Genomic DNA, 20,417 nt, shown 5'->3' with positions numbered 1-20,417 from the left:
AATACGTAGAAACGAAAACTGCCACTTTACAATCTTTATGACAGGACGAAGTCTGTCGAGTCTGCTAGTCATAAATAAAAATTAAAAAATATCAAGTCAATCCAAATATACAAACAAACAAAAAAAAATATTTCGAATAACAACTTATTATAAAAACAAATATAGACCAAACACACAAAATAACATTTGAGAAGAAGTCCTTGAAATGAAAACGAAAATCAGACATCGGTTTAGGAAGAAAAAAAGCAAAGAGGACTTCAGAAAAATTAAAAATTAATAAGAGGACAACAATATAAAAAGAAAATCACTGTTAAAAAAAGAAACCTATAAACTGCGTGAAATGAATGGATGTCGATTTGAACATAGTTTGAAGAAACTATTATAAAACGCAAGTTCCTATTGCGTCTTCACTGTAAGACTATAGTTGATGTACAAAAATGAATCATTGCAGTTTTTTGACCTTGTTTTTCAGTTTTTCTGTTGTATGTTTTTATTTATAACGGGTTATTCATTATGCGGTTTCAAAAGTATAAGACTGGAATTTGAAATCTGTCAAACTAAATTGTTAAACCAATCTTTTTTTTCAGCTGAAAGTCCAAAGAAAATCAAAATATTCAAGCAATTACATACACAAAGTCATTGTTAGGAGCGTTTTTTGGTCCGGAGATGTGACTGGACCTTGCTTCTTCGAAAACGACAATGGAACGACTGTCACCGTCAATTCGGAGCGCTATGGTCATATGATGATATTAATATATGATATTAAAGCACACTACTTGAAGAATATGTTGTTGCAACAAGACGGTGCTACATGCCACACATATGGCTTATTGCAAGAGACATTTCCTGGCCGCATAATTTCTCTATGTAACCATAACAACTGGCTACCAAGATGATGGGATTTGACACCGCTGCACATTTTTTTGTGGGGCTAGGCGAAAGACCGTGTTTATGCAGATAAACCTTTAACGCTTGAGCACTTCAAACCAAAATTCGTCAAGTTATGGCTCAGATTCGGCCCAATATGATAATGTCAACGTTAAAACTTTTTAATAAAAAAGAAATATCATGAAAAAAATATTGTATATGTGTTTTATTTACGTTTACTTTTGAAACCGCAAATGGATAACCCTTTTTATTAATTTCCGTCCTTGAATTTGGAAAATGTTATATAAGGAATGTAGTACCCGTTGCATGATGGTAAGTGCGTTGGACTGTCATGCCAGAGGTCTTGGGTTCGATCCCTGCTTATGCCATCTAAAGTCTTTTCACGGGTATTGCCTCTTGCGAGAATTTGACAAATTCTCCAAGAGTTACTCTTGTCATGAATAAGTGCTCTCTTATATTAGCCGTTCGGAATCAGCATATACACTGTAGGTCCCCTCCATTCCTGACAACATTACTCGCACACAGGAATGGTTGAGAGTTGTAAGTCACTAGGCCCTGGTTCTTCATGGACTGTTGCGCCACCCAATTTATTTATTTTATTTTTTTATATAAGGAATGGGACATACATATGTTACTAATTTTTAATCGTCGAGCAAAAAATAAAAACGATCCCATCAATGTTTATTGGCTTATAAATACATTATTTATTTTAGCTGGTTTCCCCAAATTCATTTCCGTAAGGTCAAATCTATCTGAATTCTAAAATAAAATTCATAAACATTAGCGATTAAGTCGTGAAGGCGTAACAGACTGACAGATTTACTTGAAACTCTTGTTAGAAATAAAGTATTAGGCTTTATTGTATTTACGGTTCACTATTTTGGCGGTAATGAAATACAAAATGGATATATGATGTCGCGAGCTTTATTGTAGAACTATCTAAGACAAACATTTTCACCATACACGTGTTACACTAAGATTTTTTGCATCGCATGCTAGAATAACAAGGAGATGGAGGAATTTTGTTCCTATCGTTATAGTTTGGACACTTCACCTAAAAACCTCTATAAATTATAACCTTATTTCACTTTTGTTAAATGTATAAATTAAGCCAATTTTCAAAAGGTTGGTCTTATTACAACCAAGCCAACTTGGTTTTATTTTACTTTTACCTAAAAGCAAAAAAGTAAGTTAATTTTTTGAAAGTTGTTCTTATTTTACTGAAATTTTATTCTGAGTTTAAGCTACTCGTATATGGATTCATGGAAATGTATTCAGTAAGTTTTAAGTGAAAGAGTAAGAAACATCCATAGATCCATTCTGAAACAAAATTTTGACGTTGTTTATAATATAAGCAGGATTAGTAGAATGAGCCAACATGCAATGAAGGGTCTTCTTATGACGTAAGGCATGTCAGCAACATTTATTTTATATTCATATTTTTTTTTTTTTTGGAAAATTAAATCCCAAATTAAAACAAAAGGGTCGTCCTTTCTGTAATACAATGTAAGTGAACATTAACAAACCTTCAAATCATATTATACTCGCATATGTTACAATCCTTAAATACTGAACATTTCAATGGCTTATTATGCATATACATATTTGCCATTGAGGTTGGTCCTCGAAAAACCAAAAATGAAAAACATAGGCGTTGTTTTTTGTTCCTTTATATTCCAATTATAAAAATTGAAACTGTTGAGTACTTAATTAATTCAAAAAATTCATATTACTCACTTAGAGCTCAGTTATGCGGTATGTATGCAATATTTATATGACAATCTTCTTCTGCTATAAGAATAAAACAACCCTTTTCCTTGGGAAATACGTGTAAGAAGTTCAAGTTGAGTCATATTCCCCAATCTCCTCTTCCAGGTAAATGTATACCCGTTTGGGTATATATTTTGTATATAAATAAATGCAGTTTCTTGTATTTCTTGGAATTCTAAAAAACAAACCCAACATTGTTGTCATTGGCCTCAACAACCTAAAGGCAAACAATGTTTTCTTATCTGGATCTTTTGCGGACGGGCCGGGCGGCCGGAGTGGTGAGGCAGTGCGGTCTCGCCTGGGCCTGCAATGTTGTTATTACTTTTGAGAATCTAACACAGAGAAGGGAAGAAATTCCTATGGAAGTTTACCCCTCGTATCGTATCGTGTGTACAGATAGAGCTACACACTATATTTACACAACTCTTGGTCTCCCTTAACTTTGCCATAGTCTTGCTTCCTTTGATTTTTTTTATTTCTTCAAGATTACACCTCCTTTTACGGAGTAAGGGCTGTTGCTTCTTTAAGAAAGTAAAATCCATGCACCTCAAGACCAACAATTCCAAAAGAAGATTGACGGAATGTTGCGTACCTTTGGAGTTGAGTTGGTATTTTGTCGCCCGATGATTTGGATCGGTCTCGGATTTTACTTGCGCAACGCAGTGTAGATTAAAATTAAATAAATTTTATTGAATTTACCACAAGTGATTCATAGGAATTAGATATTTGTTTCGAAAAAAATCCCGATTCGCTTGAGTGCTTCAAATTAAAAATTAAAAAAAAAGAAGGGTGAACCAAGCAACCCACACTGTTGACGGTGGTAGTGGTGGTGCGGTGTTTAATTTGTGACAGAGCCAACAATCTAGTCACGCAACCATATTTTTTAAACAAGACTTAAAAAGTATAAAAAGCATTCCTATTTTGCATTCTAATTTCTATAATGTACGTAAATATAGTATGAGCATTGAGCAAGAATGTGTTACCAACAATGAAACCCCGATAATGAAAAATTGTGAATTTTTGTTTCTAGGGGTTGTAGAAAATAATTACAGTGAATTACTTTGTTCTTGTGGTTAGGAAATGTTTAAATTCGCTTTATATGCGCACATTACATCAGACGAAATCATAATACCATAAAAATGAAACAAGTGCAGCGCTACAATGTTGAATGTGGATATAGCACATGAAATACTTAAAAATTTAATGGTAAATACTTTATTAATTGTTGTTGTAATTTGAAACATCCGATTGGAAAAATGTATGTCTGGAATTTTAATAGGCGTCACTTTCATTTCAATGTATAATGTATGGTGCAATAATTTAGAACCTTCGAGATTCGAGTAGTAATGGGATTAAGAACTTAATTAAAAGAGTTTGACATTTCGCTGTTGAAAATTACAATAATGACCAAATATCGTTTGGTTTTAATTGCTCTAAGATTTTAAAAACATTGTGAATTGGTGGGATTGTTCGACTTGTTGGCCTTTTTCGGCTTCATCGGTATAAAATGAACATTTATAATTTGTTCGTTATTTAGTAGCGGATGAAATACACTATCAATACACATGGTTCTAATGATTCTACTTCGGAATTATAACCTTGTTAGAAAAAAATAAGTGTTTCAAAATGCATCATGGCATCTTTAAAATGCATGTTTATCTTGAAATAAGTTGTGGCAAGGTTTTGAAAAAGCCTTTGTTGAAATGATATCAGCGAAAATAAAATATGAAAATCTTTAACTACATATTGCAAAATTCCGTTGTACAGAAATAAAAGAAAAAAGCCAAACAACACATTCTAGACTGATGCAAATTTCAAATAAAAATAATATATATAAAATGCCTATTAGACCGGTTGTAGACGTATTAAATCCTAGCACATTGTTGTGAAATTAGACCGGGTACTACTAATGTGAAGAAATGTATTGACTTTTTGTCAGGGCTGACATAGTTCCTGGCCTGGCTGGCCTGGGTATAGGACAGCTTTGAATTTATGCTAAGAAATTTGGTAAATGCATCTGACTTCTGACTTTTTTTCACGAATTGTCAAAGTTTAGATGGTCTTAAGAGGTCTTGTTTTGCCGAGGGGAAACTTTATACAACAGTCTAAAAATATATATGTATTATTATATACATACATACATGTTTACTTCAAAGAACCTTTTCTGTTGAATTTCCTTTCACTTTTCCCTTACTAATGGATTATTAAACTGAGCGACAAAATTACGTTTTTTTTTAAGGATTAAGATGTTTTGAATTGGAATCTCGCCTTTAAATTTTTCTAAACTTTAGGTTTTTAAAATATGACCGTTAATAATTCGTTTTAGAGTTAATTTTTAGTGCTGATTCCAAATTTAAACTCTAATTTCAGCTATTATATTACTATTCAGTTCACTATTCAGCTATTATTGGACTATTTTGTCCAATATATTCCAAAAACTAGATATTATAACATCAAACATTGTTCATATATCTTTTTAGGGTTTTCTATAAAGAACCGTCTTAGCGTAATTTCTTAAGCCTTTAAGATTGATGTAAAGATTGATGTAAAGCAGCTAAAGACTTACAACTTATAAGGATGTTTTGAATAAAAAAACTCCGATACTGAACATATTTAAGCGGAATATTGAGGTAAGGGATTGTATATTTTATTGGAAAAAAAAACTATTTCATGAATTTGCAAAGAGCTTCAAAACGCCTAATACACATTTTTTTCGAATTATAAAAGTTTGTACCTCAAAAACTAGAGTTTTTTTGAAGTCGGATTTGATTTAAAGTTATCAAAAACTCAGACGGGTGTTGTCTTAGTTAAAAAACTAAATTGGAAACGCAACGTACAGAAAAGAGTCAAAAAAGCTATTGTAGCTCTTTTTTCTTGCAAAAAAGGTATTGGTAATAAATGGGGCTTACAACCAAGAATCACGCATTGGCTATACACATTGGTAATCAGACCGATTTTAATGTACGGTGTGGCAGTATGGGCGACTGCATTAGAGAAAGCTATAAACCGAGATAAATTAAATAAGTTCTTAGGTATTTAGAATCAATTCATCGGCAGTTTGACAGAAACTTATCCAGATTTCTATACCTCCCAGATCTTTCTCGGAGGATGGGACATTCCTGGAAGATAGGTCAATCCATTTTAATACAGTTGGTTTAAAAAAAGGAGGGTTGGTGGAGGTGTGTACTCTGAAGGACTGAAATTAAGTCTCTCATTCCGCCTTACCAATCACTGTAGGGTGTTTGAGGCGGAAGTTTTGGCGATAATCGTTCGACGATATCGTTTCGACGATAGTCTCACTTCACGTAAGACGATAATCGTCAAAGCGATATCGTCAAAACGATAGCGTTTACACAATAGCTAAGTAGGTATCGTCTGCTATTAGTTTCCATTGAAAAATAAGCAAATTGAAGCAAAAAAGTTCCGGTATAGTTTAGTTTTGTTACAAAATGAAAATAGAAACTCAAAAAATACAATGAATTCGGTTACGCATTTTTTTTATATACAAAACATTAGTAATCTCTATTAATTGTTGTTAAATAAATAAAACACTTGTAGTTTTGGAATTGCAAAAGAGGACTTTATAATGATACTATAAACAATAAATTTGCAAGACGGTTGTCGTTCTACATACATAATGTACATATATACATTCAATATAAAAATTTGTTCTTACTATTGAAACTTTGGGGCGGTGGAACATTGGTATATTCGACAGGCAACGATTTTTGTATCGCTTTTGCACAAAGCACTAACCCAAATAAGTTTTGGAAACATTAAATATTTTTGAAGCCAAGTTATGTTCCCTGTGGATAAAATGAAGTCTTCACTTCCTTCCCTTTGGCCAAATTGGGTTTATTACTGCAGCTGATTTACAAAAATATAAGACATTGAACAAACATTTTCATATTATTGTTTTATCTTCGGCGGCAACAAATGAAAACACAAAAAGTGACAATAACAACAAACATCACAAAATAATTGGTATGTTTATTAACAATACGTTTTTTTGCAAATTTTCAAAATTTCCCATAGAGAAAAACCAAGTTTAATAACATTTTCAAGTTATTGAACAAGCATTATCTTTCGTTGAGTTCATTTTGACATTTGGAATATACTCAACGAACTTTTACTGAAAACGATTGAACGAGACGTTAGTGATAAAGTTACGTGAACCAAATTATTGACGATATCGTTAATGATAATCGTTTTGACGATTATCGTTTCGGAAATTACGGAATGACACCCCTGGCTTAAAGAAAATGTGATATCAACACCTGGTATCCGTATTTTCTCAGATAGTCAGGCTGCTATCAAATCTCTGGACTCTGTCCCTACAAACTCTATAACAGCCCATAACTGTCGATCATCTCTAATGAAGATGGCACAGCTGTTTAATATTCACCTTTGCTGGGTGCCGGGCCATAGAGACATTCCGGGTAGCTGTAAGGCAGATGAACTCGCCAGGCACGGTACAGTGCAACCCATCCTACCATCCTAATGCGAGACGCTATGAAGAAGGCAAACACCAGGTGGAACAACATCATTAAGTGTCAGGTCACAAATACATCTGGCCAACACTAGATTTAAAACGTTCAAGGTGCTTGCTATCTGTAACCAGATCGCATATAAGCCCGATAATAGGTGTCATAACCGGACATTGTCTAATAGGAAAGCACGCCACACGACTAGGCGTATTCTCAAATAACTTTTGCAGAAGCTGTATGGACGAGGAAGAGGAGGAAACAATTCTTCATCTTCAACTTTAAAGCCAAAATGTATAATTTGATTGTCACCTATATTATCTTGTTGACACATGTTATCAATATTCTGAAATGTTGTTTTTTTTTTTAAGTGAAACTCATATCAGCTTTTAAAATTGCCCGAAGGTATTTTGGGTGAAATTTGAATTGATTGATGTGCACATATTACCACTCTACTACTGTTTTAAGTTTTTCAAACATTTTATATTACTAAAACACTATTTTGACTTGATTGACATCAAAATCAAATTTTTGAAACTAGATTTGCCGTAAGACTAATTTTTATCTAACTCAATAATATGGGCGTATAAGGCTTAATTTAAATTCTTATTTAAAAAAAAACGTACAGATCAAAGCATATTGGATTACAGTTACCTATAACAAGCTGCATTCCGTAACCTTAACATTCCTATTCCAATATATTTTTCGTCCCTCAATCAAAATTATGAATATAAGAACATTTAATGTATGTACCTAATAGACAAAGCCCAGGATTCACCCATCTAGTTTCCAAAGCTACACATGTGCACAAAATGCACATACATAACTGCAGTTAATTTTCATCCAGCTGCAACTTAAATCGTTTATTTATTTATTTTCAACCCTCAAACAAGTGAGAGTGCCTGATTTTGCAGTTCATTTCACTGCATTTGACCGAAATCAACAAAAACCTGATAACCCATAGGAGCCTTATACTCGTACGTCTACGACTACGACTAGGACTACGACCAGCTGTTTCTTCCCTCTTTCCCAAAAAGTAACAAATTTACCCCACAATAGGTACATACTCGTATATTCCTATAAATTTGAACAGATTTGCTTTTTCTAGAATTTCTAGACTCGTGTCAGAGCTCTTATACCCGGATACCTACCTAAATAAAAAACCTATTTCATAGGTACATAGACATACTGTGATAAAACAAAATTAGGGAAATCTATATAAAAGTTGTTTGACCTCTGGCGTACGACCGACGACGACGATATTCGAGGAAAAAGTTGAAATTTCCATAATCACGAGCGTTAACGTTGTGCTGCATAGTTCTACATCTAACACTAAGCAACACCAAACACCAAAGGGGGCATAATTTAAACGCCTGGAAATCTAAAAAACAAAAATCCCAAATTACAACCATGTAAAAGGAAATCCTAATCGTCAAGTAAGCGCAACGCACCACTTCGTTTTCGGCTCTAACTCTGACTCTGAATTCAGCCAGCCTCTGGAGTATGGAACAAGGAACAACCAACAAAATTATATTGAGTAAGCGCAACATCACATCCCCTATATTTGTTGAAAGTATAATGATTTTCTAAGGACACTCCTGCGAAAAATCTTTTTTTCAACTTCTTTTGTTTTTTGGCATAGAGGCTGATATAAAACTCCCTTCGGGGTTTGGTAATGGTAATGTGCACTTTTGGTATCTCACCCATCGACGTTGTCGTCGTCGACGTCTAGCTTCGTCCTTCATAGCTAGGGTTTTGTCGATTTCGAGTTCCCTCAAATCGCATTATGAAACAATTTTTTTTCACCGTCCTTATTCTCTCCTCGAAAAGTGCACCTGGAAGGATTTTTCATGCAGCACATGCCATAAAACTACAAACAGCGAACACAACGAGAGTAAATTTGAGGTCGCGTGCCCAAAGTGCTCCGGCACTCGTCATCCTCGTCGTCGTTGCTTCGATGGCGAATAGTATAGTATAGTCATTGGCATTATGTACATTTTTGTGTGCTCGCTCATCCATCACATAGAGCAAGGAACAAGCAAGCAAAGCAGGGGTTCTTTTTGGCATTTTCGAATAAGGTGGCTTATGAGACCGTGAGCGTAAGGTGGTGCAGCAGGACTTTAGACTGCTAGAATCGTGATAGATCACGGCAACGGCACATATCATATGTGTACACTATGGAACTTTCGGGCTATAGAATTAAAGGGTGGTAACGTTGGTATGTTTGTTTAGATTTTTGTTTTGTGAAAGGAAATAAGCATTCATAGCGCAGGGGCGAATGAGTAGATTTCAATTATAAAAGTATTGCCATCGCTCTGGAATGGTAATACATATTCAAAAATGTATTGAATCTGAGCTAGAAATATTCTAAAAAAAACCAAAAATTCTGGAAACCAAAATTGTCTAGAATATGAGAACATCGGCTTTTAGAAAAGTTACAGTTCTTAAGAAGCTCTATTCACATGAGCACGACCAACAACGAATAAACGAATATTCGTCGATTTTGACAATTCTTTCACATGTGAGTTTTTAATACGTCACGAATGAAAATTGACAAGGAGCCACAGCTTAACAACGAGTTAAGTACGAGCGATCATTTTATTCGTTGCGAGTGTGAATAATGTGGTGTTTGAAAGTTCGTATCAACTACAATTTTTTTGCGACTGAAAAGTAAAAGTATGCATCATTAATTGAATACTACTTAATCCTAACAAAAAATTCAAAACAGGTTTTGAAAGTTTTCGCAAAATAAGAAAAATATTAGACGGGTATAGCCCTGAATGGTAACGACTCCTTCAGCCTTTCCATATGAATATCTTTAATTTGACCGGAAGCTATCGACAGTATTTTTTAAAAACCAGATAATCGGAGAATTAAATCTATCGTGCAATTTCATAGAATTTTCGGAACTGTCAAAAACTAGATGACACGTCATATTTAATTAATTATAAAACCATCCAGGTATAATTTTCGACAAAATTGAAGATTTAAATAAAAAAATTCAATTCCCGACTAAAACATTTTATCAAGCCATTAAAAAATTAGGGAGGTAAGTAAATAAAAATAAATTAGGTGAAGCAACAGTCCGTTAAGCACTAACACCAAGTGACCAACAACTCTTAATCATTCCTGGGTGCTTATAATGTTGGCAGGGATAGAGGGGTTAGGTTAGGTTAGGTTAACGTGGCTGCGGATTTATAATCCACACACTTAGGCCAAGAGAAAGGCCCATTGTGATACCACATGAATCTAGAGAATTACTTCTAACTAGTAGAACCATTTTGAGCTTTTTATAAAGCGAAGAAGATATTTAATATCCTTTTTAGCTAGTTCGCTGGGATTATCAAAAGAGTAGTCCCCCAGATGAAGTTTGCGTTTGAGTGAAAGAGCAGGGCAGGTGCATAAGAGATGAGAGATTGTTTCCTCTTCTTCTTCGTCCATGCAGTTCCTACAGAAGTCATTTGAGGCTACGCTTAGTCGTATTGCGTGTCTGCCTATAAGACAGTGTCCTGTAAGGACACCTATTAGGGAGCTAATATGAAGTCTGCTTTGAGATAACAAGTCTTTAGAGCGCTTTAGGTCCAGTGAAGGCCATATGAGTTTTGTGGCTGCGCATGTTGGTAAGTTGTGCCACCTAGAATTTGCTATCGCAAAAGCTGTTTCTTTTAGCATAAGTTTACATGTAGCTATCGGTATACCTATCTTCTCCCTTTCAGGTGAAATAGGTTTGACGGTTCCATTTTTAGCGAGTTCATCGGCTCTACAATTACCTGTGATGTCTCTGTGGCCCGGCACCCAACAGAGGTGAATGTTAAATTGCTGCGCCATCTCCATAAGAGACGATCGACAATCGAGGGCCGTCAAAGATTTGGTCGAGACACCGTCAAGGGATTTGATAGCAGCTTGACTGTCAGAGAAGATGCGGATATCAGAAGTTGATATCACGTTTTCTCTTAGCCAGGAGAGAACCTCTTTGATCGCCAAAATTTCCGCTTGAAAAACGCTACAATGATTAGGGAGGCGGAATGAGATGCTTAGATTAAGCTTTTCTGAGTACACGCCACCACCAACTCCCTCATTTGTCTTAGATCCATCTGTATAAAAATGAATACTTTTGTTATCCAGGAGTTTTTTGTCCTCCCATTCATCTCTGGATGGAATGGATACCTGGAAGGGATAGAGGGGACTTACAGTCGTAATCCGAATCCGAACGGCTTATTTGAGCAAGCACTTTTCATGACAAAAATTACTTTTGGAGGATTTGTCGATTCCTGGCAAGAGGCAGTACGGGTGACAATAAATTGAAATTGCATAGGCAGGCGTACGAATCCAAGACCTCTAGCATGACAGTCTAACGCACGAACCATCGCGCAACAGGTGTTATCAATCTAATTGAAAATAAGGGGGAAGGAGGAACAAACTACAAATTTATATTTGTTTGCTTAACAATAAATTTTTAATTTTGAAAAAACACATTTTTAAGGAAATGCTAGTTTTATTTTATTTCCGATAACCCGCTCTTTTTTCTTCATACCTAACTGACTTTAGAAAATAATTTCTTTAAAGAGAAGACTAAAAAAACTATAATTTCTTAAAGCACGAAACCTGTCTTGAGCAGAACTTTAAAATAAAAATGACATTATTTAAATGTTTGATTAAAAGTATTTAAAACAATACAATTTTTGATTATCAAATATGTATTATTGAGACAGTGTAAGAGACAAATTATTGAAATCGGTTGATTAGTGTTTGAGAAAAGTAAAAAAACAAAATAACAGTCCTATGGGGGGTACCCTTCTGGAACAATGCAAACAAAATTAGGCTGGGGTGCGACCCACACTGATAACTTCCCACCCGAGTCGAAAACCATTTCTTATCAAATTTTGTTGTTTTTGTGAGTTTTCCTGTTTTTTTTTTTGTAAATTGTCATTGAAATTAATTAAAAATTACTAACAATATTTTGCATATTGATGAAATAGTTTGATTTCAAAATTTGGTACCGAGATTTTTAGTTTAAAACCAATTTTTACGAATTTTAGTAGCATTTCTTGAACATTTTTTTTCTCATAAAGGGTGATTTTTAGCTATTATCTTTTTGGCAACACTGGTTTAAACAGCTGAAGCACGTTTCGTGTTTTGTTTCACTGTCAAGCACCTTCAGTTTCGTCTATAATTTAACAGTGAATCGTCTTACAAACGAACAATGCTTAAAAATTATTGAATTTTATAATTAAAATGCGTATGGTCAGTTTAACCACTTCGACCCACTGAAGCGACTATTCGGGCTATTGTGACTAAATTTCGCACCAAATTTGCATTGTTGGACATAAAACTACCAACACGCTTACGTAGAGTGCTAACTAGAGAAAAATTGCTTAAAAATTGAACGACTCGAAGACATAAAATGATCAATAGTAAGAAGGAGACAAATTGTGATTCAAATATAAAAATTTAAAAAGCATTTTTTATATCACTATTATTTTTTAAACTATACATAAATGTGAGTTAGATGCTTGAAATGTAAAAGAAAGAAGAAAAACTTTAACTACTTTCCTACGAAATTACGAACACAAAAAAGACCACCGGCAACACTCTTATGTTGCCTTATCAACGCAGGCGTAACCAAGAAGTTCACTTGACGCTTGCTTAGCAACCCCTAATTCACTTACGATAAGAACAATCACAAACTAAACACAAATACACAGACACAACACCCCTTTTTCTGATCATCATCATCATCGTAACCAAAAATTGTTTGAGTCCTGAAAATTCCTTCTTCTAAAAAGCATTTTTCCATTCTTTTATGTTTGTTGAAAAATGTTCTTTATACTCTGAACCGCCGCCGTCGCCACTCGGCACCACCCTAAGCTATTTCGATAGGGTGGAATTGGAATAATAATTTTCAATATTGTTCTAAAGTAAAAATTTCATTCTAATCTAAACAATCGCCATCAAGCTTAAAATGAAAAAAAAGAAAAAAGGAAGAAATCCTTTTACACCACCATCACCATCCACATCAGTATCGCACAGGAACTATACTTATACCAAAGAACAAACCAAACCAAGTATAGTGGTGCAGCAGAGTGTTGCAACCCTGAGGGAAGGATTTTTCCACTTTTTCGTTTTACCTTTTTTGTTGTTGTCTTGCCACCGCTGCTGTACCTACCCCACCAAAGAACAGGCAGGATAACAACAGAGAAAAACACTGTGACGTATCGGGAAAAAGGGTGACTAATATGTCATTAACAATGCCAAGACTAAGAGATTCCTGCGAGGCCGAGTGGTGGTGGTGGAGTGACTGACTGACGATACAATACGATACGATACGATAGCGATGACGATACTATATGTGTTAGAGAGCACGCCGATGCCGCTGCCGCTACCGATGTTGTGTAAAAAGAGATTGTATAGTAGTATAGTAGTACTTACACTAGACGAGGACGACGAGACTCAATAAAAGGGGATGTTTTAGAGTCAGAAGTTTCATCCATCTTCGCCATAAATGCAGGACAAACAGATATTGAGTTAGTCATTCATTGCAGAGTCGTGGTCCTGGAACGTTGGCTCTTTTCAAGGAACGTTATCTCTTAATATTTTGTTCCTAAAAATAAAAACAAAAAATTAAAAAGTTTTTTCCTGTTTTCGTGTTTTTATTTTAAATTTTTGTTTAAATTATTTTCTTTGTTAATAAAAAATAAAAGTGTCAACAATTGTTTGTTAAAGTGAATAATGCTACAATAATGGCAACACTATCTCAGCATTCACACCAAATTCAACACCATCAACACCACAGCATCACTAGTGGCCTGGGACTACTAACAACTGTCGCCCAATTACCACCAAAATACAGAAGTCGATATCTCAATCTCAAGACCAAATTCGAGATTCCTTTGGACTTGTCGGTGAAGCCATTTTCCCCAAATGACCAAATAACTACATCGAGCAGCAGCACTATTTCCAACAACAACGACAAAAATTGCCAACAAGAAAATGAACAACCACCCATCACGCCCCCACCATCACCGCAACGGAAACGAAAGTTCTCTCAAGCATCCGATGAATCATCGATGTCGTCCTCGTTGTCAGTCCAGTCAACTCAGTCAGCAGGTGGTAATTTAGCTGTTGATTCAATTTACCCCCAAACCTCTCAATCCTCAACAAGCTACAATAACCCTGGCAAAATGATGAAGACCGAAGTTCATTTGACCATCAAACGTGATGTCACCCCTTCAAAACCGATTAAATGTGAGTCCGCACCAAAGACCGCAAAAGCCCACCCCCCGGCAGCCAAGCCCAGTCGCAATAAGGCAACAAGGAAGCTTAAGTTCGATGAGGATACTAGCTCTCCGGTTTCCGGAACAGTAATTCGACCTTTGGAAGAAATAAACGAGGGGAATCTACATTACAGCAATGGTGACATCGACCCCAAGTACAACATTGTCGAAATCACCGAAGAAACCAAAGCCGAGCTGGCGGCCATTAAGAATGTCATCGGCGACTATGTGTGCAGGCTTTGTCGAATCAAATTCGATGATGCCTTTGGGCTAGCTCAGCACCGCTGTTCTTGCATAGTTCTGCTGGAATACCGGTGTCCCGAGTGTGGAAAACAGTTCAACTGTCCAGCCAACCTGGCCTCCCATCGAAGATGGCACAAGCCCAAGAAGACCATCAGTGACACCAAAAAAGAAAACCAAATTCAACCGGAATCTCAAGAAACAGCATCCCAATTCAACTGTGACGAATGTGGAAAGAGTTTCAAGAGAGCAGCCTACCTCAGGAAGCACAAATTGACACACAAGAAACAAGCATCCATAAGCAAGCCCATCAGAGTGAAGGAGGAATCTTTGAGCGAGAGTGTCATCTCAGGAAGAGATGCCCAGAGTGTTCACTCAAACGAAGATGAAGGCATCTACACCAACGATTACGATGATATGAATTCCATGGATTCCGATTCCAGTTCGAGCTCGGGCAGATTACAAATAGTCGAACACAATCTGACCGAGGAGGAGAATATCGCCGCCACAGCCCTTACGAATTTGAGAAATTGTACCTCAGTCATACAGCACACGACAGTAGTGGTGGGTATGGCTCATTAGAAATACCATAATAAGAATCGGTGATGTGGAGGGATTAAGAAAAGCAAAAAAGTAAAAGTGATGTGTGCTGGCAATCAATCAAGTGCAAGAATAAAATTAATCCAAGGGTAAGTTTTGTGTATAGAAAGTTTAGTGTAGGTATTGCCATTGGGAAATTTCATTTATTTTAATGTTTTACTTATTTTTGCTCAAGTTTCTGTTTTGAATTCTGTTAATTTTGCCTAATCAGTTTTTTAAAATACAAGTTTTGTTTATTTCAATTCATTTGATTTGATTCGATTTGATTAAGTTTTCTGTTTTTTTTTTTAAACTCACTAAAGAGGCAGTCTTTAATATTAATTTAAATATTGGTTATAAATGTTTAAAAGTGTTTAATTGTTAAACAAAAAAGACGATATCTCATTTTTATATTCATGTTCATGTAACTTAAATAATGCAAGTGAAAAACATCCTTAAAAGTAGACTCATAAAAAATAAGGAAAATAATTAAACTAATTTTATATTAATTAGTGCAGTTAGTTCTGAACTTATTGAGAAAATACATACAAATGTTTACAGTTTTGTTTTATTCCAACAGTTTTTTCCCATAGGCATTTTATTTTTATTTTTAAATTAAGTTTATATTTATTTAAGATTAAGTTTGTACATTATTTGGAAATTATTCCAACAGAGAGAATTGAGTTCAATCTAGTCATGTTTAGTTATTAATTAATTTATTTTACTTACAACCAAGTAATTTTGTAACAGTAACAAATAATTTTAAATTAAGTTTTTTTTTCTAATTTAAATAATATTAATAGAATTTTTATGTTTATATTATAAAAGTATCACAACACGAACAAAAATAATTCTAGTCATTTTCTTGAACAAAAAGAAAACTAATTTAAGTTATACAAAATAATTAAAAACGCGAAAAACTATCAATTCAATCACGATTCTAGTCATTTAAATTATACAATATTATCATACTCGAATTATAATAGTTTTGAAAATAAAAATCCAACAAAAAAATTATTATTCTAGCCATTCCAACCAAATATTTACTTGTTTTACATTTAAAAAATGGGTTAAAAACAAATGTATTTTATTTTTCATTATTTTAAAATTTATATTTTAAAATTAATTTGTATTAAGAACTTTGTAATCTTTTGATTGAGAGTGAGATTTTTGCAAATCGCGAGTGAAATCTAGTCATCTTAGTTTGTAAGAAAAAATTGTAACAAATGATCCTCTCAAGGCATATTTACTTAAATATTAATTACCTAATATTTTTAAATTATTATATTTTTAACTCAATATTCATTTGTAATTTGTAATTTAAACTTACACACCCAAAAACCAGCTAATAACTACCAAAAATAATGTTAGGCTACCACAAAGCTACAGCTTAGACCAAAAATTATTTTTTTAAGAATTTTAATAATTAAACTTAATTTATTTTTATTACAACAATCTATGTATGTATGTATTTATATTAATTATATAAAAAGTTCATTTCGAAAATTGTACAAATAAAAAATGTCAACGAAATTTAAATAATATCGCAACTATACTGTTCCTTAAAAATGTATTTAAAACAAATTAAAATCACACTTCTGATGATAAAGTACAAGTTTTGTAGTTAACATAAAAATAAGGAACGTCTTATGTAAGAAAAACAATAATTTTTTCGCTAAATCATATCTTTATAAATAAAAGAACCAAATTTTGTATAAATAATAAAAAGAAAATATTTTTATAGAAATTTATTTAAAAAAGAACTAAATTTATAAAATAAAAAAAGAATCAATTTATAAAATTAAAAAACTAATATTTTTTTAGAAAATTTAAATCTTAAACGAAACATATTTTTGTAAGTTTTAAAAATAAAGAAAAAGTTTGAATAAAAAAATGTGATACTAAAAGTATGTACTTACTGTAAGCGAATTTTTAAAATTAAATTTAAAAATAAAAAAATAACTATAAGCATAATGTTTTTATATTTTTCTAACTTTATACAGAAAAAAACTAACATTTTAATGACAAATAAAGGAGTTTTCTATGAAATGAATGATGTTTTATTTGAAATCTTGAATTTTAGTGTGTAACCTGGTTTTCCACTGGGGTTTGCACACCCATTCTTTTATCCTTGATCTTGAACATTAATATTTCTATCTATATAAAGGGGTTTTCAATAAGAGCGGGTAGATGTTGAAATGGAATAAAACAAGAATGGTCATTTTCCTTGTTAACACAGCCATTTATCCAAAAATGAGCCTCGTCACGAAAGATGATTTTTCGGCCAAAATTGGGTTAATCTTCCAAACGATTCGAAGACCAGTCAGCGAACAAAAGGCGCGTTGTCTATGGTCATGAACTTTAAGCTTCTGGGTCAGTTGGTTCTGTACGGGTGTAGGCGCAAGTCCTGTCGCAAAATTTGCAAAGTTAAAGTCTTCGAAAAGCCGAGATCTTGTGCACGACGGGGAATAGACTGCCTCGGGTTCTGCTCACAGCTGGTCTTGCGTTCCTTGAACGTACGGATGTTGGCTGATTGTTTACTGACCCGGTTGTATCACATTTGGTTACCTAACGTTGACGAGTCGATTGTGAATGCGCGCAACATTTGCAAACACTGATGTTGATATTAAATTTGTATCATCTGATGATGGTTTGAAATAAACAATTGAATAATACACAAAAGATTTGACATATGTCACCAAAACGATATGCCCGCTACGGGGTGCCAAAATCTACCCGAGCCAATTGAAAAATCCTTTATTAAGACATAACCTATCGCGTCGGTTGTCATTAGCTAAATTTCTATTAAAGAATAATATTATCAGAATATTTGGTATGCAGAACTGTTTCTAGGTTTTGGGATTTGACTTTTTTGTTAACATTTGCGTTGTGGTTTCTTGACACAGCTTAAAGAATTTCAAATAAAATAATAAATGGTTTTGAACAAAAAACACAAACATTCACTTAAGAACCAGACTTTTAGTCAGGGAGCCATAAAATCGAATTTTAAGACAACCACTTTAATGTTCAAACTAAAAAGGTCTTAAAAAATCAATAAGAACCTGTATGCTGGAGAACCTACTACCTGATAAATTCAATTTCTTGCTTTGGAGTTTTTGAGCATATTTCAACATACTCAACGAAATTTTAAAAAATATATGTTTTTTAATTCAAAGAAATAAAATTGATTAATACACTTTCTGTAAAATTTTTAAAATAACCACATTGATTTACAAAGCACAATTATCGTATGGAAACCAACTCTTGACGTCGAAAAATGTTTATGATACACAAAGGTACAACATCAAAAATACAATTTTACATGTAAAACTGCGCAAGGCACCCTAAGAAAATTCATTTCAAAAGGAAGTGTCTTCAATTATTTAAGGAGTTAAAACTTTCATGTGTTAAACATGTATTCAATTATGTTTTCAAGTACAAACAACGTTATGCCACCGCTGTGTTAAGAGTAGCCAAAAACAAAATGTTGTATATAGTAACTGTTGGCAAACCTGGCAACGTTGACACCCCCTCAATCAAGATATAAAATTGGTACCACTTTCATAAAAACAAAACGTCAAAAGAACTCACGATACAGAGAATAGGTTAAGAATATTTTGAACCAACCCAACCTAAAAAACGAAAATTTTTGTTTTTCGAATTTAAATAGCCATTAATTAATTATAATATCTATAAATTGAATTCTAAGGTTTTAGTATTATTTAAAAGGAAATTACTCCGATAACATCCTAAAATTTTCAATGTATGTGTGTGTTCTTCTTATAGTAACTGAAACAGTCGTTAAACTGAAAGGTATTTCCTCTACGTTGACCTTGTATATTCGAAATATATCAAAAAATGACAACGTTATAAAAATTTCTATTATTACCTTTAACTCAAAACCTGCATTATCGTAGAGTAAATAAATACATATATTTAGGAATACCTACAGAGTTAAAATTTCAAGACAAATTGAAAAATGTTGTTTCAATAAAAATGGGCCAAGTGATCCAAACATGCCATTGCATGGCTGAGAAGGGTCGCTGGTGAAATTCTGCGTTTCAAAAGTATTATTTATACGTCCTTGAATTGTTGAAGTAATACTTTTTTTAAATGTAAATTCGTTATGCATAGAAAAAATGTACACCGGTATGGCCCCTTAAGATCTTAAGAGTTTAATATTTAATCAATTTTTAAATAATCAACTTTCAAAGAGTTCGCAACTGAAATGAAATTGAAGATGAGTTTGCAATGGTGTAAAAACTTTTTCCAAAGACAAGTATAGAGTAACAATACAGCAAATCTAAAATAGTCACTTTAATTTGCGATTTTTTTCAAGATTTCGGAACAAACTTGTGCTTTAAATCATAAAATACATAATACAACAAATTAACGACCTGTTAACCTTGTGTTAATGTTTTTTCTTTATTTTATGGTCATTAAACAATTTTCGTTGTTTTCTGTTTCTGTGCATAAATCCATACATTTTAGTAAACAATTACAATATATAATTTTATAAACAATAACTTTATGTATCGATTCTTTATAATTTTCTTCATCAAACGGTTTGTTTTTCTGAGCTTATAAAATACTGATAAAATTGTGTGATGACGATATGCATTCATTTTGGTTTTCTATCTTTTCGAACCATGACCGCAGTAGAAAACATTGATTTTGTGCCCTCCAAAAACAATGCACAAAACTTTGAAACGGTATGGCTTCTTAATAAACTAAATTTAATTTTAAAGTGTATTTTCATTTGATGTCTGAAATGGGTTTTACATTTACAATTTTATCATAAAATCCTTAGATTCACTTCTATCGCGTTTATGAAGTGAGTTTCACACCATATTAACTTTCCTTGAATCTAAACCTTCCAAAGTTATTGCGCAAATATCAATATTTGTTTCTGTTCAAATTCAAACACCAATTATATTAGCAGCTTAACTGACGCCTTAAAGTTGGAATGCAATTATTGCAAGCCAACCAAACTCTTTGTATTGATTTCAAGACAATATCTGTACAATTAAGTTTATAAATTAGCATTCGCAATTGTTTTAATTTAAACTTATGTATATCAGTCACAATTCCATTTTTAGGGGTGAGACAATTTTGAACTTACACATATTTCCAGAAATTACCTCTATAAAACAATTTGTAAAATACTATGAATCAATATCGA

General features: G+C 33.4%; 1 protein-coding gene across 1 annotated transcript; it reads left to right on the top strand.

Moving 5' to 3' along the window:
- Positions 1-13,577: 13,577 nt before the first annotated feature.
- On the top strand, positions 13,578-15,894 carry LOC129939857 (insulinoma-associated protein 1). Its single transcript, XM_056048033.1, has one exon. The coding sequence runs from the start codon at positions 13,883-13,885 to the stop codon at positions 15,236-15,238; it is 1,356 nt and encodes a 451-aa protein (XP_055904008.1). The 5' UTR covers positions 13,578-13,882; the 3' UTR covers positions 15,239-15,894.
- Positions 15,895-20,417: the final 4,523 nt, after the last annotated feature.

Source organism: Eupeodes corollae, chromosome 1 (assembly GCF_945859685.1).
Source record: "Eupeodes corollae chromosome 1, idEupCoro1.1, whole genome shotgun sequence".
NCBI lineage: Eukaryota > Metazoa > Arthropoda > Insecta > Diptera > Syrphidae > Eupeodes > Eupeodes corollae.
The sequence above is the reverse complement of the archived record's forward strand: the minus strand, read 5'-3'. Positions and strand labels throughout refer to the sequence as shown.